At 45.9% G+C, this 24,145-nt stretch overlaps 1 protein-coding gene across 1 annotated transcript; it reads right to left on the reverse strand.

The window, feature by feature from the left end:
- Positions 1 to 1,511: 1,511 nt before the first annotated feature.
- On the reverse strand, positions 1,512 to 21,622 carry ubl7b (ubiquitin-like 7b (bone marrow stromal cell-derived)). The gene is made up of 11 exons (XM_067419501.1): positions 21,543 to 21,622; positions 19,874 to 20,100; positions 11,118 to 11,237; positions 10,337 to 10,419; positions 8,061 to 8,145; positions 7,762 to 7,819; positions 5,515 to 5,636; positions 5,352 to 5,401; positions 5,090 to 5,239; positions 3,384 to 3,497; positions 1,512 to 1,776 (listed from the first exon to the last, which is right to left on the reverse strand). Exons 2-11 carry the CDS (start codon positions 20,046 to 20,048, stop codon positions 1,642 to 1,644), a joined length of 1,092 nt encoding a protein of 363 aa, XP_067275602.1. The 5' UTR covers positions 20,049 to 20,100; positions 21,543 to 21,622; the 3' UTR covers positions 1,512 to 1,641.
- Between the last annotated feature and the right edge of the window lie 2,523 nt (positions 21,623 to 24,145).

The following is a 24,145-nucleotide window of genomic DNA, read 5'->3' on the forward strand; positions in this document are numbered from 1 at the left end:
TGAGTGAGTGTAAGTGTCTGTGAGAGTGTGTAATTGTAAGTCTGTGTGTGTGTATATGTGAGAGAGAGAGTGTGTGTGTGTGTGTGTGAGAGAGATTGTGTATGTGTGTAAGAGAGTGTGTGTTATGGTATGCGTGAGTGTTTTGTGTGTGTGTCTGTATGTGTGAGTATTAGAGTTTGTGTGTGTGAGTGTGAGAGAGACTGTGTGTGACAGTTTGTGTGTGTGTGTGTGTTGTTTAGAGACTCGGCCTGTATAAAGGTGAGAGCTCGTTCAGTATGCAGTGCGGCGGCTCATTTGTCTCTCTCAGCTGCTCCTTTACAAAGCCATGAAGACGAGACAGGTCGACAGTGAGAGACGAGCAATGATCAGGCATAACATGACTAATGTTGTGCTCCTCAAAGCATTCCTGAAGCATTTGTGCTTTGTGTCAGGAGCATTATCCTGCTGGAAGAGCCACAGCCACCAGAATACCGTTTCCATCAAAGGCTGAACATGGTCTCAGCAATGCTTAGGTAGGTGGAGCGTGTCAAAGTAACATCCACATGGATGGAGGACCCAAGGTTTCCCAGCAGAACATTGGCCAAAGCATCACACTGCCTCCGCCGGCTCGCCTTCTTCCCATAGTGCATCCTGGGGCCATGTGTTCCCCAGGTAAGCCACACACACACACACACACACACACACACACACACACACACACACACACACACACCGGCCATCCACGTGATGTAGAAGAACAACAAACTGAGCTGCTCTGTGTATTCTGACAGCTTTCTATCAGAACCAGCATTAACTTCTGGAGCAGTTTGAGCTCCAGTAGCTCGTCTGTTTGATCGGACCCCACGGGCCAGCCTTTGCTCCCCACGGTCATCAATGAGCCTTGGCCGCCCATGACCCTGTGGCCGGTTCTCCACTGGTCCTTCCTTGGAGCACTTTTGATAGATACTGACCACTGCAGACCGGGAACAGCCCACAAGAGCTGCAGTTTTGGAGATGCTCTGACCCAGTCGTCTAGCCGTCACAATCTGGCCAAACTCGCTCAAATCCTTACGCTTGCCCATTTCTCCTGCTTCACACACATCAACTCTGAGGACGAAATGTTCACTTGCTGCCTAATATATCCCACCCACTAACAGGAGCCGTGATGAACAGATCATCAGTGTTATTTAACTTCACCAGTCATAATCTTATGCCTGATCGATGACTTATTAGCACAATAATAATAATTTTCTTTCTTCATACTGAAATATTATAATGTTATATTATTGATAAAACATTCTGCATACTATAATAAATAACATTAATAATCCATATTCAAATTAAATGTATTTAAATATTTGATTTTGTTGATTTAAAATTGTTCCTGAGAAGTTAAATTCATTTCATTATCATTATCCAAAATAAAGATTGATATAAAGTTGGTTTGCACTTTTGCACATTTTTACCACTCGATTCCCTTAAATTGTCCTGTATCCCCACCTAGTGGTCACACACTGACATTACACCAGAAGGAAAATAATTAACTTTTTTATTAACTTTTTTATTTAGATGAAACGTAGTAAAAAACTAAAGCCTCCGTTTGTTTAGGGCGAGATGTTTGATTGACAGCGCAGTGCCCGCCTCAGTCCAAAGCCTGACGCATTAAAGTCCTCCAGCAAAGATGATCTCCAGCGCCGCCTGCAGGTCTCCGTTTGCAGCGGTGAGCGCGCGCAGAGCAAGAGCCTCGTCCTGGATGCCCATGTCCCTCAGCTGCTGCATCTGCGTCTGCCAGCGGCCCTGCGACACACACACACACACACACACACACACACACACACACACACACACACACACACACACACACACGGTTCACTATCTTTGTGGGGACATCCCATAGGCATAATGGTTTTTATACTGATAAAAATTTTATACTTATATAAAACTCAGATGCGGGAGTTTCTAAATCGCAGAGGTCCCTACACTCTTAGAAGAAAAGGTTCTGTATAGAACCCATTTTAAGAGCCAAAAGGGTTCTTTCTTGTCACTATAGAACCTTTTTAGCATAAAACGTTCTTTGGAGTTGAGCACATTTCATCAGGTTCATTGGGGTTCAATATAGAACCATTGGGTTCTTTACTCCAAAGAATCTTTTATTCTAAAAAGGTTCTATAATGACAAGAAAGAACCATTTTGGCTCTTAGAATGGGTTCTATATAGAACCTTTTCTTCTACGAGTGTAGATAATACTAATCCTGTGCAAATCAAGCTTTAGTAACTAATTAAACCCAACACAAAACTGCTCTAAGACCAGTGGTTCCCATTACCAGTGGTTGCATTTGATGTGTGTGTGTGTGTGTGTGTGTGTGTGTGTGTGTGTGTGTGTGTGTGTGTGTGTGTGTGTGTGTGTGTGCGTGCGCGCGCGTGCGTGCTGCGGTCACCTGGAGCGAGCTCACGCCAGAGGCCTGTAAAGCTTGCTGCAGAGCCTGAGTGAGCAGAAGTGTGTGTGGTGTGTGTGTGTGTGTGTGTGTGTGTGTGTGTGTGTGCTACGGTCACCTGGAGCGAGCTCACGACAGAGGCCTGTAAAGCTTGCTGCAGAGCCTGAGTGAGCAGAAGTGTGTGTGGTGTGTGTGTGTGTGTGTGTGTGCTGCGGTCACCTGGAGCGAGCTCACACCAGAGGCCTGTAAAGCTTGCTGCAGAGCCTGAGTGAGCAGAAGTATGTGTGTGTGTGTGTGTGTGTGTGTGTGTGTGTGTGTGTGTGTGTGTGCTGCGGTCACCTGGAGAGAGCTCACGCCAGAGGCCTGTAAGGCCTGCTGCAGAGCCTGAGTGAGCAGATGTGTGTGTGTTTGTGTGTGTGCTGCGGTCACCTGGAGAGAGCTCACCCCAGAGGCCTGTAAGGCCTGCTGCAGAGCCTGAGTGAGCAGATGTGTGTGTGTTTGTGTGTGTGCTGCGGTCACCTGGAGAGAGCTCACGCCAGAGGCCTGTAAGGCCTGCTGCAGAGCCTGAGTGAGCAGATGTGTGTGTGTTTGTGTGTGTGCTGCGGTCACCTGGAGAGAGCTCACGCCAGAGGCCTGTAAGGCCTGCTGCAGAGCCTGAGTGAGCAGATGTGTGTGTGTTTGTGTGTGTGCTGCGGTCACCTGGAGAGAGCTCACGCCAGAGGCCTGTAAGGCCTGCTGCAGAGCCTGAGTGAGCAGATGTGTGTGTGTTTGTGTGTGTGCTGCGGTCACCTGGAGAGAGCTCACGCCAGAGGCCTGTAAGGCCTGCTGCAGAGCCTGAGTGAGCAGATGTGTGTGTGTTTGTGTGTGTGCTGCGGTCACCTGGAGAGAGCTCACGCCAGAGGCCTGTAAGGCCTGCTGCAGAGCCTGAGTGAGCAGATGTGTGTGTGTTTGTGTGTGTGCTGCGGTCACCTGGAGAGAGCTCACGCCAGAGGCCTGTAAGGCCTGCTGCAGAGCCTGAGTGAGCAGATTGCTGCTGACCGGAGCGCTGGACTCTGCAGATGAAGGTCCTCCTGAAGGAATCTCCTGCAGCAGAACGAGAGCATTCACAGGGTTAGATCCTCTGAGGCCGGATGTGTGTGTGATGCACTGATCGATCGATCAATCAATCAATCAATCAATCAATCAATCAATCAATCAATCAATCATCTTTATTTCTATCGCTCTTCTCCAGCGCCGATTGTGTCAGACCAGCTTCAGTGTTAAACAGGACAATACTGCAGCAGAATTAGATTTGGCTGTACAGTCGTTCTGGAGTAAACAGTGATGTTATCAGCTTATTTTAATTTATCATAGAGAGACAATGTTGGCAGATCAGTATTATAGTTTATAGAATTAAATAAGACCTACTAAATTCATTGTATTTGTATATTTAGTTGAATAACTCAGATCATAATGTTAGTGTCCCCAACTGAGCAAATCAAGCCAAAGGCGACCAAAGGAACCGAAACTCCATCAGGGCATGATGGAGAAAAATAAACCTTAGAGAAACCAGACTCAGTTCTCCTCTGGCCTATTAACACACAGAGGAGGATTATTATTCTGGACACCGCACAGCTCAGAAATCAGAAGGTCTGTGTGAGAGAGTGTGAGTGAGAGTGTGTGAGAGAGTGTGAGTGTGTGAGTGAGTATGAGAGTGTGTGTGAGTGTGAGTGTATGTGAGTGTGTGTGAGAGTGTGAGTGTGAGAGTGTATGTGTGTGAGAGTGTATGTGAGTGAGAGTGTGTAGAGAGAGTGTGAGAGTGTGTGAGTGAGTATGAGAGTGTGTGAGAGAGTGTGTGAGTGAGTGAGAGTGTGAGAGTGTGTAAGTGAGTATGAGAGTGAGAGAGTGTGAGAGTGTGTGAGAGTGTGAGAGAGAGAGTGTGAGAGTGTGAGAGTGTGTGAGTGAGTATGAGAGTGTGAGAGTGAGAGAGTGTGAGAGAGTGTGAGAGAGAGAGTGTGAGAGTGTGTGAGTGAGTGAGAGTGTGTGAGAGTGAGAGAGTGTGAGTGTGTGAGAGTGTGAGAGAGAGAGAGTGTGAGAGTGTGTGAGTGAGTGAGAGTGTGTGAGAGTGAGAGAGTGTGAGAGTGTGTGAGAGTGCGAGAGAGAGAGTGTGAGAGTGTGTGAGTGAGTGAGAGTGTGTGAGAGTGAGAGAGTGTGAGAGTGTGTGAGAGTGCGAGAGAGAGAGTGTGAGAGTGTGTGAGTGAGTGAGAGTGTGTGAGAGTGAGAGAGTGTGAGAGTGTGTGAGAGTGCGAGAGTGCGAGAGAGAGAGTGTGAGAGTGTGTGAGTGAGTGAGAGTGTGTGAGAGTGAGTGAGTGAGTGAGAGTGAGTGAGTGTGACTGACCGCAGCGTGTGAGTGTGTGAGTGAGAGTGTGGGTGTGTGAGAGTGAGAGTTTGAGTGAGAGAGTGTGAGTGTGAGAGTGTGTGTGTGTGATTGAGAGTGAGTGAGTGAGTGAGTGAGTGAGTGAGTGAGTGAGTGAGTGAGTGAGTGAGTGAGTGAGTGAGACTGACCGCAGCGTGTGAGTGTGTGAGAGTGAGAGTTTGAGTGAGAGAGTGTGAGTGTGTGTGAGTGTGTGTGTGTGTGTGTGTGAGTGATTGAGAGTGAGTGTGTGAGTGTGTGTGAGTGATTGAGTGAGACTGACCGCAGCGACGCCCTCTGGGGTGTTGGCCAGAGCCAGGGCTGATGCGAGCTCGCTCTGTGTGATTGGCCGAGGGCCTGTGGCTCCGCTGTGACTCAGAGTCGAGGGTCTGGAGGCTGCAAACGGCCTCTGATGTCCAGCTCGGCTCCCATGCTTTAAACAACATCACATGCTACCGTTATTCTTACTCAGAATACAACAATAATAATACAATGATCCTTCTCACTATAATACTACTATAATAATAATGCAGGGGGAACCGTACAGACTGGAAATCCTCCTCATCATCGGACATGCCCTCGAACAGAAAGCCTCCTGTCAAACACACACACACACACACACACACACACACACACACACACACACGTGAGGCCGCGAGCAGATGTTGTATTATCCAGTTTTATGAATAATCCGTGGCTGATGTTCACCTGGCATGTCACTGTAGGAGCTGGCTGAGGCGTTGCGGGCCGAGCCGACCCGGGGCTGGCTGGACACCGAATGTAGAATCAGGATGATCGCATTGACCAAAGCCGGATGAGATCGGATCAGCCTGAGAGTAAACACAGGGAGGTGAGAGGTCAAGGCAACTGAAGGCTGCGAGGTCAAGGTCACTGAAGCCTGTGCGGTCACGGTCACTGAAGCCTGTGCGGTCACGGTCACTGAAGCCTGTGCGGTCACGGTCACTGAAGCCTGTGAGGTCACGGTCACTGAAGCCTGTGCGGTCACGGTCACTGAAGCCTGTGTGGTCACGGTCACTGAAGCCTGTGAGGTCAAGGTCACGGTCACTGAAGCCTGTGAGGTCAAGGTCACGGTCGTTGAAGCCTGTGAGGTCACGGTCACTGAAGCCTGTGCGGTCACGGTCACTGAAGCCTGTGCGGTCACGGTCACTGAAGCCTGTGAGGTCAAGGTCACAGTCACTGAAGCCTGTGCGGTCAAGGTCACGGTCACTGAAGCCTGTGCGGTCACGGTCACTGAAGCCTGTGAGGTCAAGGTCACGGTCACTGAAGCCTGTGCGGTCACGGTCACTGAAGCCTGTGCGGTCACGGTCACTGAAGCCTGCGAGGTCACGGTCATTGAAGCCTGTGAGGTCACGGTCACTGAAGCCTGTGAGGTCACGGTCACTGAAGCCTGTGAGGTCAAGGTCACTGAAGCCTGTGCGGTCACGGTCACTGAAGCCTGTGAGGTCACGGTCACTGAAGCCTGTGAGGTCACGGTCACTGAAGCCTGTGAGGTCACGGTCACTGAAGCCTGTGAGGTCAAGGTCACTGAAGCCTGTGCGGTCACGGTCACTGAAGCCTGTGAGGTCACGGTCACTGAAGCCTGTGAGGTCACGGTCACTGAAGCCTGTGCGGTCACGGTCACTGAAGCCTGTGATGTCAAGGTCACTGAAGCCTGTGCGGTCACGGTCACTGAAGCCTGTGAGGTCACGGTCACTGAAGCCTGTGAGGTCACGGTCACTGAAGCCTGTGAGGTCACGGTCACTGAAGCCTGTGAGGTCAAGGTCACTGAAGCCTGTGCGGTCACGGTCACTGAAGCCTGTGAGGTCACGGTCACTGAAGCCTGTGAGGTCACGGTCACTGAAGCCTGTGAGGTCACGGTCACTGAAGCCTGTGCGGTCACGGTCACTGAAGCCTGTGCGGTCACGGTCACTGAAGCCTGTGAGGTCAAGGTCACGGTCACTGAAGCCTGTGATGTCAAGGTCACTGAAGCCTGTGAGGTCACGGTCACTGAAGCCTGTGCGGTCACTGAAGCCTGTGCGTTCACGGTCACTGAAGCCTGTGCGGTCACGGTCACTGAAGCCTGTGAGGTCAAGGTCACAGTCACTGAAGCCTGTGTGGTCAAGGTCACGGTCACTGAAGCCTGTGCGGTCACGGTCACTGAAGCCTGTGAGGTCAAGGTCACGGTCACTGAAGCCTGTGCGGTCACGGTCACTGAAGCCTGCGAGGTCACGGTCACTGAAGCCTGTGAGGTCAAGGTCACGGTCACTGAAGCCTGTGCGGTCACGGTCACTGAAGCCTGTGAGGTCAAGGTCACTGAAGCCTGTGAGGTCAAGGTCACTGAAGCCTGTGAGGTCAAGGTCACTGAAGCCTGTGCGGTCACGGTCACTGAAGCCTGTGCGGTCACGGTCACTGAAGCCTGTGCGGTCACGGTCACTGAAGCCTGTGAGGTCACGGTCACTGAAGCCTGTGCGGTCACGGTCACTGAAGCCTGTGTGGTCACGGTCACTGAAGCCTGTGAGGTCAAGGTCACGGTCACTGAAGCCTGTGAGGTCAAGGTCACGGTCGTTGAAGCCTGTGAGGTCACGGTCACTGAAGCCTGTGCGGTCACGGTCACTGAAGCCTGTGCGGTCACGGTCACTGAAGCCTGTGAGGTCAAGGTCACAGTCACTGAAGCCTGTGCGGTCAAGGTCACGGTCACTGAAGCCTGTGCGGTCACGGTCACTGAAGCCTGTGAGGTCAAGGTCACGGTCACTGAAGCCTGTGAGGTCACGGTCACTGAAGCCTGTGAGGTCAAGGTCACTGAAGCCTGTGAGGTCACGGTCACTGAAGCCTGTGAGGTCAAGGTCACTGAAGCCTGTGAGGTCACGGTCACTGAAGCCTGTGAGGTCAAGGTCACTGAAGCCTGTGAGGTCAAGGTCACTGAAGCCTGTGATTCCGGCTATGGGGAGAACTCACGTGTCCAGCAGGTTTGGGTCTGTGAACTGAAGGAACAGATCTTTATCCTGGAGCACACCTGCAAAACCAATGAGCTGATGAGAGTCTGATTATCCTCACACATTTACATTTATGCATTTGGCAGACGCTTTTACCCGAAGCAAATTACATTGTATTTTAAGGTACAATTTTTTTAGTCAATTCTTGCTTTCCCTGGGAATCGAACCCCTGACCTTAGCGTTGCTAGCACCACGCTTTACTGGTTGAGCTACAGGAAAGCAATACAACACGAGATGCAACACGCTTCAAAGCCAACGAACCTAAAGCCACAGGGTCCGAACTGAGTCCAGGGGAGGCGGCGATAATCTGCTCCAGTGACTCTCGGTTAGCCAGCATCTTATACACCTGAAAACACAATCAGCACGCTTAACTGCTTTATTAAGAATTACTGTAATGATCTACTCCATTGGATCAGTACAACACTTTGAATGCACACTTGCTATATGAACAAAAACAATGCATAATTAAAGGTGCCCTAGAATGATTTGAAACGATATGTTCAATTGTTTTCTGATATCTACATAGAGGGTGTGTGGCTTATTTAAGGGCAGACATTGTCCAGATAGAGTTTTACAGGTCCATTTACAACCCTATAAATTGTCCCTAGGATGTAATGCTCTGTTTTTGCCTTATTTGGAAGAGTCATGAATATTAATGTTGAGCTCTGCAACGATTGGCTTATTTCAGCCGCTCACAGCAGTTCAGCGAATCGACTCGTGAGTCCTGAATGAACACAGACTGACTTAAGGACACTTTAAGCAGAACATCTCAAATGGAGATTGATCAAATGCAGCTTACTTGTTTATTGGTGTTTTCAGATCGTCCACGAGAGAGAGAGAGAGAGAGAGAGAGAGAGAGAGAGAGAGAGAGAGAGAGCTTGCGTGCATATGGTTGCCAGATTGGACATGTTTAGGTAAAAAACGGAGCTTATACGGGTTTCTTTCTGTTTGGGGGATTTGAATTACTGAAATCTGGCAACCGCACAACCAAACTTCTTTCCCAAACCAAAACCTGTGATGACTCGTCTATTTTCGTCAACAATATTGCATGTTTATATAACGTTAGTCACAAAAGTAGGCTACACAAGAAATACAAGCATGCAGAAACAAGCATGCAGAAACATCACTATTAAGCTCTCAAAAGTATAAATATATATTTTTCCAAAATGAATAGCCTTGTCAAATGACTATCGTTTTAACTTATATGGTGGAAAAGGAGACGTTTGCTAGAAGGATCGAGTGAACTATCTGTAAGCAATGTATCTACGGTAGTATTTTGTAATACAAAATAATATTACCCTTTTCGTCATTAGACACACTATTTAGTTTGGTATGGTGAAGTGAGAAACGTGTGAATGACTGGCGAAAAGTAGAGGTTACTTTAACTGTAATGAAGAAAACAAAAAAAGCTAATCGTGGACTGAAAGCAAGATGGCCAGAGCTGAAGGAACGAGTCCACAGATGCTTGAAATCTCAGTTTGTAATTTGCAGAATAGGATTTTTTTTATGTGGATATTTTGTTTGTGTTCAGTCTTTCTAAGTTTTTGTCTTTAAGTTAATATTTCAGTTAAGAGCTTTTTTTTTCTGTTTTCAGATATTTTTTTCAGGGGTAGGCTACAGGAGCAGCATAGTGCTATATGTTTATTCTTGTATGAATTAAATTTGATATATAAGTCGCACCTGCCTATAAGTCGCAGGACCAGCCAAACTATGAAAAAAGTGCGACTTATAGTCTGGAAAATACAGAATAGGGCTGTGCAATATATCGAAATATTGCAAATGTACATATCGCAATATGCATATCGCAGCGGTACGCAATGTCTGAATGATTTTAATAGGCGACTTCAACATTGTGAAAAACAATAGCTTGCAGTCTCGTGCTGTCTGGCACACACACTGAAACGTGAACGTGAATTGTGACATCAATGTTTGGTCACTTTCAGAAGTTGTAGCGATGCTTTCTTTTCCCAGAGAGGAAACACAAATGGTATCATTCTCAGTTTTTAAATATAATAATTTAAATAGATTTTGCACACTAATAGCAATATCGTATCGCATATCGAATATCGCATTATTTGACATCACGTTTCTTCAATATCGCACAGCCCTATTATTAAACATTTAGTTTGGGACTTTATTTCCACATTTAGAACATTTTCCTCATTTTTATTGAAAATAAATGCCTTTCCGATGTGATTGTGATGAGAAGAGAGAGAAGAGTAAGCTCAGCAAAAGGTGGATTTGAAGCTGTGTTGATCGTGATAAAACAGTGATCTATAAGCCGTACGCTTTACTGATTGAGCCAGTGAGGACGTTGAACTATGAGCATTTAAAAAAAAAACTTTTTTGGCACCGGCAGGCATTGATAGGCGGAGCTAGAGCGAATAGCCAACAAGGTACGCTGTTTGCACTCAGTGTGAATAGACACTCACGATAACAAAAATAGCTAAAAAGGAACAGGTATGACTTTTGTTCCCTTTTCTGAATGTTAATTTTTCCATGAACCGTCACGTTCTGGTGAAGTGATGGAGGTTTACCGCTTCTCTGTAGGCTGTGTTGGAGAGCAGGCCGGCCTGAAGCATCCTGAACTCTCTGGCGGCCGCAGACCTGTTCACCGGCTCTGTGTGAGGAGCACACACACACACACACACACACACACACAGGTCTATGTGGTTTACAGGGACTCTCCATAGGCGTAATGGTTTTTATACTGAACAAACCATATTTTATATCCCCTTACACTGCCCTTAAACCTACCCATCACACACACACACACACACACACACACACACACACACATGTTGGTCTATGTGGTTTACAGGGACTCTCCATAGGCGTAATGACTTTTATACTGTACAAACCGTATTTTCTATCCCCTTACACTGCCCCTAAACCTACCCATCACACACACACACACACACACACACACACACACACACACACACACACACACACACACACACACACACACACACACACACACACTGCCCCTAAACCTACCCATCACAGGAAACATTCTGCATTTTTACTTTCTCAAAAAAAACATCATTTAGTATGTTTTTAAGGCCATTTGAATTATGAGGACATTTGATATGTAATACCTGTGTCATACCCATGGCATTATACACATTTGTGTCCTCATATGTCACAAAAACAAGCACACACACACACACACACACACACACACACACACACACACACACACACACACACACACACACACACACACACACACACACACACACACACACACACACCCCATCACTGCCATCCGTTTATCAGAGCATAATCTCTCGTTAGATTGGGCTCCAGACGTACCAGGCTTGACCTCCGGCTCCGGCCACGTCTTCTTAATGATGTGCAGAGTTGATCCACACTTGATCCCATAGGAGTCCAGCGTGAGCTCATCCTTCAGCACACAGCCACAGTGCACAAAATCTGCAAAAGACAGCCACGGGAAAGCATGTTCACGCGAACCAGTCGTTGCTTAATGGCAGATTCTAAAAGTCCTGTTTATACCTTATCATTTAACGATGCATTTCGATTCAACTATCTTTATTTCACTTTATATTAAAGGAACACTCCAGCGTTTTTAGAAATAGGGATTATTCAACTTCTGTCCTACATTTAGATATGTGGGCAAATGCATTTTTGTCTTGTGGGCAAGTGCGTTGTTTTAGTTTGGCAAGGTCGCCACTAGCTTAGCTTAGCATAATGAATGGAATCCTATGTTGCCAGCTAGCATGTCCCGAGTAAAAGTGATCCAAAAAAAAAAACACCTAATTACTTTTTGTGGCCTGCGTATTCACAACGAGTACAAATAGCGATGCAGATTAAGACTAGGCGACTTCCTAGGCGGATATTGACTATATTATGGAGAAGCAGAGATATCGGCTCTCATTCTCAATGTGTTGCGTGATATCTCTGCGAGTCAATATCAATATCTGGGACTCATTTGTCCAACTAGCAATTAGTCAAAATGTAATCAGTCTTACTTTTCTAATTTAAATTGAACCAATCTACCATTTTATGTAACTTATTAAAAAAATTAGGACCAGTCTTAAAGAAAAATAATTGATGACTTACTTTTAAGACTAGTCTAAGTGGTTTATGCAACCGGCCCCTGGGTCTATATATCACATAATGGAGGTCGCTTAAACCCGCGGGAAAACCGCAGACTTGGCAACACAGTGCAGTTGAGTTCTGTTGACATTTATAACGTTATGCGTCGTTCCGCTGCTCTGATTGGTTGTCGATCTGTCCAATCGAGGTCTTTCCTGGTTGGGTTGAAACACGCCCCATAATCACAGCCCAATGGAGCATCAGACTCATATTCTGACTAGAGCTGAGGATGAACACGACAAGCTAGAAAAAGGATTAATTTTTCAATTCAAATTTCCTTCAGACGGATTACATCAAGGCGTTTCCTTCAGTTGATCTGATAATAAACGGATGATTCGGCTGGATGTAGAAGTAGCTAGGGGTGTAACAATACACTCGTGTCACGATTCGATATGTATCTCGATACTGAACTCACGATTCGATATGTATCACGATGCTGAACTCACGATTCGATATGTATCTCGATACTGAACTCACGATACGATATGTATCTCGATACTGAACTCGCGATTCGATATGTATCACGATGCTGAACTCACGATTCGATATGTATCTCGATACTGAACTCACGATTCGATATGTATCTCGATACTGAACTCACGATTCGATATGTATCTCGATACTGAACTCACGATTCGATATGTATCTCGATACTGAACTCACGATTCGATATGTATCACGATGCTGAACTCACGATTCGATATGTATCTCGATACTGAACTCACGATACGATATGTATCTCGATACTGAACTCACGATTCGATATGTATCTCGATACTGAACTCACGATTCGATATGTATCACGATGCTGAACTCACGATTCGATATGTATCTCGATACTGAACTCACGATACGATATGTATCACGATGCTGAACTCACGATTCGATATGTATCACGATACTGAACTCGCGATTCGATATGTATCTCGATACTGAACTCGCGATTCGATATGTATCTCGATACTGAACTCACGATTCGATATGTATCTCGATACTGAACTCGCGATTCGATATGTATCTCGATACTGAACTCACGATACGATATGTATCACGATACTGAACTCACGATTCGATATGTATCTCGATACTGAACTCGCGATTCGATATGTATCTCGATACTGAACTCACGATTCGATATGTATCTCGATACTGAACTCACGATACGATATGTATCTCGATACTGAACTCACGATTCGATATGTATCTCGATACTGAACTCGCGATTCGATATGTATCTCGATACTGAACTCACGATTCGATATGTATCACGATGCTGAACTCACGATTCGATATGTATCTCGATACTGAACTCACGATACGATATGTATCTCGATACTGAACTCACGATTCGATATGTATCTCGATACTGAACTCGCGATTCGATATGTATCTCGATACTGAACTCACGATTCGATATGTATCTCGATACTGAACTCGCGATTCGATATGTATCTCGATACTGAACTCACGATTCGATATGTATCTCGATACTGAACTCGCGATTCGATATGTATCTCGATACTGAACTCGCGATTCGATATGTATCACGATGCTGAACTCACGATTCGATATGTATCTCGATGCTGAACTCACGATTCGATATGTATCTCGATACTGAACTCACGATTCGATATGTATCTCGATACTGAACTCACGATTCGATATGTATCTCGATACTGAACTCACGATTCGATATGTATCTCGATACTGAACTCGCGATTCGATATGTATCTCGATACTGAACTCGCGATTCGATATGTATCTCGATACTGAACTCACGATTCGATATGTATCTCGATACTGAACTCCCGATTCGATATGTATCTCGATACTGAACTCACGATTCGATATGTATCTCGATACTGAACTCGCGATTCGATATGTATCTCGATACTGAACTCGCGATTCGATATGTATCACGATGCTGAACTCACGATACGATATGTATCTCGATACTGAACTCACGATACGATATGTATCTCGATACTGAACTCACGATTCGATATGTATCTCGATACTGAACTCACGATTCGATATGTATCTCGATACTGAACTCACGATTCGATATGTATCTCGATACTGAACTCACGATTCGATATGTATCTCGATACTGAACTCGCGATTCGATATGTATCTCGATACTGAACTCGCGATTCGATATGTATCTCGATACTGAACTCACGATTCGATATGTATCTCGATACTGAACTCACGATTCGATATGTATCTCGATACTGAACTCACGATTCGATATGTATCTCGATACTGAACTCGCGATTCGATATGTATCTCGATACTGAACTCGCGATTCGATATGTATCTCGATACTGAACTCGCGATTCGATATGTATCTCGATACTGAACTCGCGATTCGATATGTATCTCGATACTGAACTCGCGATTCGATATGTATCTCGATACTGAACTCACGATTCGATATGTATCTCGATGCTGAACTCGCGATTCGATATGTATCTCGATACTGAACTCGCGATTCGATATGTATCACGATGCTGAACTCACGATTCGATATGTATCTCGATACTGAACTCACGATTCGATATGTATCTCGATACTGAACTCACGATTCGATATGTATCTCGATACTGAACTCACGATTCGATATGTATCTCGATACTGAACTCACGATTCGATATGTATCTCGATACTGAACTCACGATTCGATATGTATCTCGATACTGAACTCGCGATTCGATATGTATCTCGATACTGAACTCACGATTCGATATGTATCTCGATACTGAACTCCCGATTCGATATGTATCTCGATACTGAACTCACGATTCGATATGTATCTCGATACTGAACTCGCGATTCGATATGTATCTCGATACTGAACTCGCGATTCGATATGTATCACGATGCTGAACTCACGATTCGATATGTATCTCGATACTGAACTCACGATACGATATGTATCTCGATACTGAACTCACGATTCGATATGTATCTCGATACTGAACTCACGATTCGATATGTATCTCGATACTGAACTCACGATTCGATATGTATCTCGATACTGAACTCACGATTCGATATGTATCTCGATACTGAACTCGCGATTCGATATGTATCTCGATACTGAACTCGCGATTCGATATGTATCTCGATACTGAACTCACGATTCGATATGTATCTCGATACTGAACTCACGATTCGATATGTATCTCGATACTGAACTCACGATTCGATATGTATCTCGATACTGAACTCACGATTCGATATGTATCCCGATCATAGGCGTAATTTACGAGTGGGACATGTCCCCACCACTTTTTTTAAAACATCTTGCTTCACGGATGACCCTAACTAATACAAACAAAACATCTCTGGTTAACTAGAAGAGAATCATTTTGTTCGTTTGTTAAATAAGAGGCGATCTGGCGCTCGTTGCCGCTGTTATCAGTGGAGCAGATTTCTCTCGCAGCTCATGCAGTCTCTTCACACAGACGAGCGCTTTAATCTAACGCTTAACGCCGTTGCAGAGACTTTCTATTTGTTCCGGTCAGATCACGAAACAAAATGCACAAAAACTGTCCCTGCTCTTGATGAACTGATGATATTCGGTTTTGATGAGAGAGAAAATAGGCACGAGGGCAGATTAGAAACGAGAACTTCTGACAAGATTAACAAACTAGACCAGGGATTATAAGCAAAGTGTGCAAATCTATTTGCCTTTATTCACGTGAAAAATCTTGGCACAACGCTATATTGTGTTTAGATGCAATAATTAACCGAGATCTATATCAATAAATTAACTATTTAATTGATTTTCGGAAAAAATTCTGCAATTGTTATTGTACATATATCTGATATAACATTGTATCAGCAATGCTACCCCCCTTAATACGCCATATAGTGCATATCATATGCACACGAAAAACTGCGTACCATATATATGCACGCCAAAGCTCTCAATGAGCGCCCCTCACACGTCAAAATGAGCTTTGGCGAGCATATAGTACACAGTTTTTCGCGTGCATATGATACGCAATTTATGTCCCACCCACTTTTTAAAACAAAGTTACGCCACTGATCCCGATATATATATAAAATATTTTTTATTATTATTTGTGTATTATTATCAGGACCCACAAATATTCCCCCATTGCATTATTTTACATTATGTTCAGCATTATGTAGTCATTGTATGATTCTACATAATAAGATTATTAATGTAGTAATGTTACGGAAAAATGTTTTCCCTGACGCATTACTCACGCTTTTAACGCAGGCAGCATCTCTCTGTCACGTCACAGACAAGGGAAAATGGTGCGAGGACTCAAGTGCAGAAAATAATATATTTATTTATAACAAATAAAACAAACTCAAAACAAAACCCACGAGGGGGAAAAACACATAATAGAATAATAACATATAAACTTAAACAAACCAACAGAATCACGGGGAGGACGGAGGACGGAAGACGCAGACATTACACACACAAGGATCCAACCCAGACTGACAAACACAAGGAGCTTATAAGGGGAAGAAATCAAGAGGGAACAGGTGGGGCAAATTAACCAATAATCAGATAACAAGAAGGGCGGGGTTGACAGTAGACCGGAGACATGACAAAACCCACATGTGCACACAAAACAGGACAGGCATGTGACATTACCCCCTCCTTAAGGAGCGGCTACCAGACGCTCCACTAGGGACAGGGATGGGAGAAACAGACCAGGGCGGGACGGGAGGGGCTGACCAGGGCGGGACGGGAGGGACTGACCAGGGCGGGACGGGAGGGACTGACCAGGGGGGCACGGGAGGGACAGACCAGGGCGGGACGGGAGGGACAGACCAGGGTGGGACGGGAGGGACAGGGGAAACAGACAAGGAAGGAACAGACAAGGGAGGGGCAAACAAGGGAGGGACAAGGAAAACAAAAAGTTCAGGAGGCCATGGTGGCACACAAAGTTCGAATGACCAGGGCAGCCCGCCGAAGTCGGGAGGCCCACCGAGTTCAGGCGGCCAGGGCGGCATGGGTAGAGCAGGGCGCCAGGGAGGCGCGGTGAGAGCAGGACTCCTGGGTGGTGCGGTCAGTGCAGGGAGCGCCAGGGAGGTGCGGTGAGAGCAGGACGCCTCAGAGTCGCACGGAGAGCAGGACGCCTCAGCGGCGCACGGAGAGCAGGACGCCTCAGCGGCGCACGGAGAGCAGGACGCCTCAGCGGCGCACGGAGAGCAGGACGCCTCAGCGGCGCACGGAGAGCAGGACGCCTCAGCGGCGCACGGAGAGCAGGACGCCTCAGCGGCGCACGGAGAGCAGGACGCCTCAGCGGCGCACGGAGAGCAGGACGCCTCAGCGGCGCACGGAGAGCAGGACGCCTCAGCGGCGCACGGAGAGCAGGACGCCTCAGCGGCGCACGGAGAGCAGGACGCCTCAGCGGCGCACGGAGAGCAGGACGCCTCAGCGGCGCACGGAGAGCAGGACGCCTCAGCGGCGCACGGAGAGCAGGACGCCTCAGCGGCGCACGGAGAGCAGGACGCCTCAGCGGCGCACGGAGAGCAGGACGCCTCAGCGGCGCACGGAGAGCAGGACGCCTCAGCGGCGCACGGAGAGCAGGACGCCTCAGCGGCGCACGGAGAGCAGGACGCCTCAGCGGCGCACGGAGAGCAGGACGCCTCAGCGGCGAACGGAGAGCAGGACGCCTCAGCGGCGAACGGAGAGCAGGACGCCTCAGCGGCGAACGGAGAGCAGGACGCCTCAGCGGCGCACGGAGAGCAGGACGCCTCAGCGGCGCACGGAGAGCAGGACGCCTCAGCGGCGCACGGAGAGCAGGACGCCTCAGCGGCGCACGGAGAGCAGGACGCCTCAGCGGCGCACGGAGAGCAGGACGCCTCAGCGGCGCACGGAGAGCAGGACTGCTCAGGGGCGCAGGGAGAGCAGGGCGCCTCAGGGGCGCAGGGAGGGCGTTGGGGAAACTTCTCCAGTCCAGCAGTATCCACCGGCACTGGGACCACCGGAATACGATCTGCTGGCATTGGGACCACCGGAACATGATCTGCCGGAACTGGGACCACCGGAACACGATCCACCGGCACAGGGACCACCGGAACACGATCCACCGGAACTGAGACCACCGGCACACGATCCACCGGAACTGGGACCACCGGAACTGCCTCCGGGGCTTCGGATAAAGCCCTGTGCTCCTTCCACGCATGCAGGACTGCCACCACAAAGCATCCCATCACAGCCCTCCAGGCCGTTTCCGGACTCGGGACCACCGGAACGGAGTCCACCGGCACAGGGACCACCGGAACACGATCCACCGGCACAGGGACCACCGGAACACGATCCACCGGCACAGGGACCACCGGAACACGATCCACCGGCACAGGGACCACCGGAACACGATCCACCGGCACAGGGACCACCGGAACACGATCCACCGGCACAGGGACCACCGGAACACGATCCACCGGCACAGGGACCACCGGAACACGATCCACCGGCACAGGGACCACCGGAGCACGATCCACCGGCACAGGGACCACCGGAGCACGATCCACCGGCACAGGGACCACCGGAACATGATCCACCGGCACAGGGACCACCGGCGCACGATCCACCGGAACTGGGACCACCGGAGTGGTGGATGACACCCTGTGCCTTTTCCAAGCATGCAGGACTGCCACCACAAACCCTCCCATTACGGCCCTCCAGGCCATGTCTGGACTCGGGATTCCCGGACTCGGGACCCCCGGAACTGGCACCGAGGGAGAACTTCTCTGCTGAGTCCTCATAGTAGGGTTGGATCCTTCTGTCACGTCACGGACACGAGGAAACAGGAAATTGGTGCGAGGACTCAAGTGCAGAAAATAATATATTTATTTATAACAAATAAAACAAACTCAAAACAAAACCCACGAGGGGGAAAAACACATAATAGAATAATAACATATAAACTTAAACAAACCAACAGAATCACGGGGAGGACGGAGGACGGAAGACGCAGACATTACACACACAAGGATCCAACCCAGACTGACAAACACAAGGAGCTTATAAGGGGAAGAAATCAAGAGGGAACAGGTGGGGCAAATTAACCAATAATCAGATAACAAGAAGGGCGGGGTTGACAGTAGACCGGAGACATGACAAAACCCACATGTGCACACAAAACAGGACAGGCATGTGACACTCTCCCCATGCCTGCAATGCCCTGCCTCTCTAAGAATGATATATCTAAGAGTGAACCATCTGAAATGCTTTGAACAATCATACTACTAAAACTAAATGTTTTTTGTCTGACTTTGAGGAGCGCCGTTCCAGCAGTGCGCGCACTTAAGATGATCAATGCAATCGATCACAGCTCTAATGGCCGCTCTCAAACTGTAAACGTTTAGCTCATGCAAGAATTTAATTCTGCATTTCCTCTTTCTCATGTTGTTTTCGCGCGTCACGCAATCATCTGAACGTCCGTGTTTACTACACTATGTGCGTCGTGTTAAATATACTCATCATATAAAGCCATTGTGTGTCTTCAGAAGACTTGGATTAGACACTCGATTAGTTATTTTGCCTTTATGATCTCTTTGCATCTTTTAAGTTTGAGAGGAATGGACTTTAAAAATGGAGGGACATAAATCCCTCAGGTTTCATAAAGAATATCTTCATTTGTGTTTGGAAGTTAAATGAAAAACGACACGATGGTGAGTACATGACGACAGAATTTACATTTGTGGTAGCCTACATTTGTAAATGTGTGTTAGGGTGAGTTATACCTTATATAAATAGACCTACTACAGCAAGTTGAGCCTTGGATAAAACAACTCTATATCACGAATCATATCGTTTCCATCAACGATACATATCGTCATATTTTGATATCGTGATATCCCGTTTAACGATATATATCGTTACACCCCTAGAAGTAGCTAATGATCCACAGCAGGTCAGTAATGTTACTGAGGGCCGAAGCAACACTGACCGATGAGCTCCGGGTCCGGCAGCGTGTCTGAAAACTGTGCCGAGATCAGCTGTTTGAGGCTGGACACCTGGTATCCTCCCGGATGGACGTCTCCAGGCTCGCTCTCCGGAAACTGGAACATGGCCTTGGGTTTGTCACTGAGCTTCAGCGAGAGATGCCACGCTGATCCCTCCATATCCTTCACCAGAGACTCTCAAAACAATCAATTCTGAGATTATGACTCAGGTCTAGTGGAAAGAAAACATCCAAAACACACATTTACTTATCCATTCACGTCTGTAGATTTACATTTCAATACACATCCGATCAGGCATTACATTATGCTAATATTGTGTTGTGACATGCACACTAGACCCCTGAAGGTGTGCTGTGGTATCTGGCAGCATTATGTTAGCAGCAGATCGTTTAAATCCTGTAAGTTGCGAGGTGGATTGGACTAGTTTGTTCAGCTCATCCCACAGACGCTCGATTGGATTGAGATCTGGGGAATCTGGAGGCCGAGTCGACGCCTCAAACTGGTTGTTGTGCTCCTCAAACCATTCCTGAAGCATTTGTGCTTTGTGTCAGGAGCATTATCCTGCTGGAAGAGCCACAGCCACCAGAATACCGTTTCCATCAAAGGCTGAACATGGTCTCAGCAATGCTTAGGTAGGTGGAGCGTGTCAAAGTAACATCCACATGGATGGAGGACCCAAGGTTTCCCAGCAGAACATTGGCCAAAGCATCACACTGCCTCTGCCGGCTCGCCTTCTTCCCATAGTGCATCCTGGGGCCATGTGTTCCTCAGGTAAACTGAGCTGCTCTGTGTATTCTGACAGCTTTCTATCAGAACCAGCATTAACTTCTGGAGCAGTTTGAGCTCCAGTAGCTGGTCTGTTTGATCGGACCCCACGGGCCAGCCTTCGCTCCCCACGGTCATCAATGAGCCTTGGCCGCCCATGACCCTGTGGCCGGTTCTCCACTGTTCCTTCCTTGGAGCACTTTTGATAGATACTGACCACTGCAGACCGGGAACAGCCCACAAGAGCTGCAGTTTTGGAGATGCTCTGACCCAGTCGTCTAGCCGTCACAATCTGGCCAAACTCGCTCAAATCCTTACGCTTGCCCATTTCTCCTGCTTCACACACATCAACTCTGAGGACGAAATGTTCACTTGCTGAGATCGTCAGTGTTAGTCACTTTACCTGACATAATGTTATGCCTGATCGGTGTTATTTCTGCAATAATATCGCCACTTTACACACACCAAACATTCGTTTTCTTAATATCCATATTCTGAAGTCTTGAACATATATTATTGACCTGATTTATGCAGCATGTTATTACTAAAAATATGGAGTTATATAAAGAGAAATCCAAAATATCGTCTGAATTTGGACTTTTCTGACTTTATCCAAGCTTCAGATTTCTATTCTGGAAATGTATGCAAACTAGTTTATATTTAAGTAGATAATAATAACGCATTTACATATGTAAACATAACTTATAATACAAAACAAGTGACTAATCACCAGGGTAAGTATGCTAACTATCAGGAATGCAGTGATTTTGCTGTATAAAGGTCAAATACGATGATGACAGCAGATCAGTATCGATCAGTTATTGATCTCAGACGCGATACATTAACTTCGGTGATATCAAATACCCCACGACGGGACTAATATCTCACCGGTTTTATCGCCAAAGCTTCAGTCAGTCAGTGAGGCAGCGCTTTGTCAACAACAGCCACTGGCCGGATGTGATGTCACATAGTTCACCACAAAATAAAAGTCCTACAAACTCGTCTTATAATTATAGCATATATTATAGTGTCTGAAATTTATGTGTATGAATATATATGCTCTGTCGTAATATATGTTGATGTATTTATCTTCGCATGGCGTTTGAGGTAATGAAGTGTGGAGACGAGCGCCCCCGTGTGGCACTGAGAGATAATGCGTTAGTCATTTTTGTTGCATTGTTACTTTTATTATTTATTTATTTTTTCTATAAATCCTGTGTAAAACCAGTGGTATAATAGAGACATTTTATATAAAATTTGTTAAAAAAATCAAAGAGAAAGTCTATAAATAGTAATATTAACCCTGGAAATAAATGCAATTGCAATATACTGTGGTTTTTGGAAACTTTTGTGATTCATGATATGGGCCAGGATATAAACCTGTTAAACTATGTAAAAGATAAATACAAATATTCAAGAGTGAGCTATAATAAAAAAAAATAAAAAAATAAAAAAAGCAATTAGGAAAAATTCCACTTATATTACTCAGACACATATATTTAATAATTATTTGTTATTGTTTGCTTACAGTTGCCATAGTAATAGCAGTAAATTATGCGTAATTACAACCGACCCTAAACCAAATCATAATAGTAAGTACATTTAGTTAATTTAATATGATTCAATACTTAAATGTATAATTACAGTGTAGCAAAGACACCTTAAAGTAAAGTGTAAAAAGACTAAAGTAATATTGATACTAAACACTGATGATCTGTTCATCACGGCTCCTGTTAGTGGGTGGGATATATTAGGCAGCAAGTGAACATTCGTCCTCAGAGTTGATGTGTGTGAAGCAGGAGAAATGGGCAAGCGTAAGGATTTGAGCGAGTTTGGCCAGATTGTGACGGCTAGACGACTGGGTCAGAGCATCTCCAAAACTGCAGCTCTTGTGGGCTGTTCCCGGTCTGCAGTGGTCAGTATCTATCAAAAGTGCTCCAAGGAAGGACCAGTGGAGAACCGGCCACAGGGTCATGGGCGGCCAAGGCTCATTGATGACCGTGGGGAGCGAAGGCTGGCCCGTGGGGTCCGATCAAACAGACGAGCTACTGGAGCTCAAACTGCTCCAGAAGTTAATGCTGGTTCTGATAGAAAGCTGTCAGAATACACAGAGCAGCTCAGTTTGAGGCGTATGGACCAGTCAGGGTGACCTCTGACCCCTGACCCAGCCGAAAGCACCAACAGTGGCATGTGAGCATCAGAACTGGACCATGGAGCAATGGAAGAAGGTGTGGCTTACCTGAGGAGCCCACACCTCATGGCCCCAAGATGCACTATGGGAAGAAGGCGAGCCGTAATATCATGCTAAAATCTTGCATCGAGCATCTGTGGGATGAGCTGAACAAACAAGTCCGATCCACCTTGCAACTTACAGGACTTAAAGGATCTACTGCTAACATCTTGGTGCCAGATACCACAGCACACCTTCAGGGGTCTAGAGGAGTCCATGTCTCGACGGGTCAGCGGGACCAACACAATATTAGGAAGGTGGTCATAATGTTATGCCTTATCGGTCAGTTAGAGTGTACAAATTATTCATTATTTTACTTGCTTTCTTATTTACTGAGGATGAAATAGTGTTACGGTACATTTGAGAGAATGAAAAAAAAGGTTAGTTGTTGGTGAATATACAGTTATGTATATATAATAGGCCTATATGAATAAATTACATTTATAACAAAGCAAGCTCTTAATTACTCTCTAAATCCTAAATCAACCTCGGGTTAAACAATTCAAGGATAGACACGAAACGTCTCTTTTAATTAATTTAAATACATAATATAAAACGACATAAATTACTCTTATTAACTGACCACAAATGTGAGAAGGATACATAAAGCATGCATTTTAAAGTTAGACTTTAAATGTTGATGTTAAGTCCACTATTGAATTAAGTATAAATATATTATTTAGTTCAATTACATCGGAAGTAACGGTACACTGTAAACATTTTTTTGAGATTCGACAACCTTTATTAAAACATTATTAAAAGATGTTGTAAGCATATTGGGTAAGTGTGTGTGTTTTATTTCTGATGACGCAGCCAAATAGTGCTATTTTTTATCAAAATTTTTATGTGGTTTAGATACAATATAAAGTATAGTATATTATATTATATAGAGTATATAGTATATTATATTATATTATATAGAGGATATAAAGTATATTATATATATTATATTATAAGTACAATATATTTTGAGTTTCTCTTTATTAAACACAATTTCTTCATTGTATCAACTCAAATTTTTAATTTCAATAAACTCAAATTTAAGGCAACCGGGTTACTTACTTTTTTAGGTTAAACCAACAAAAAAAAACAATATTTTTTATTTTTTCATAAAATACTTTACTTTTTCAAGGTTAGAGTAATTAAATTACAGTATCTAATCACTTGTCAGAGATTACTAGTGTGTGTGTGTGTGTGGGGTTGGTTGGGGGGGTTTCTCAGCAGTAAAGGGTTAAAACCCCTGGCGCTGACGTCATCAGAC

Source organism: Pseudorasbora parva, chromosome 16 (assembly GCF_024679245.1).
Source record: "Pseudorasbora parva isolate DD20220531a chromosome 16, ASM2467924v1, whole genome shotgun sequence".
In the NCBI taxonomy this organism is placed as follows: Eukaryota; Metazoa; Chordata; class Actinopteri; order Cypriniformes; family Gobionidae; genus Pseudorasbora; species Pseudorasbora parva.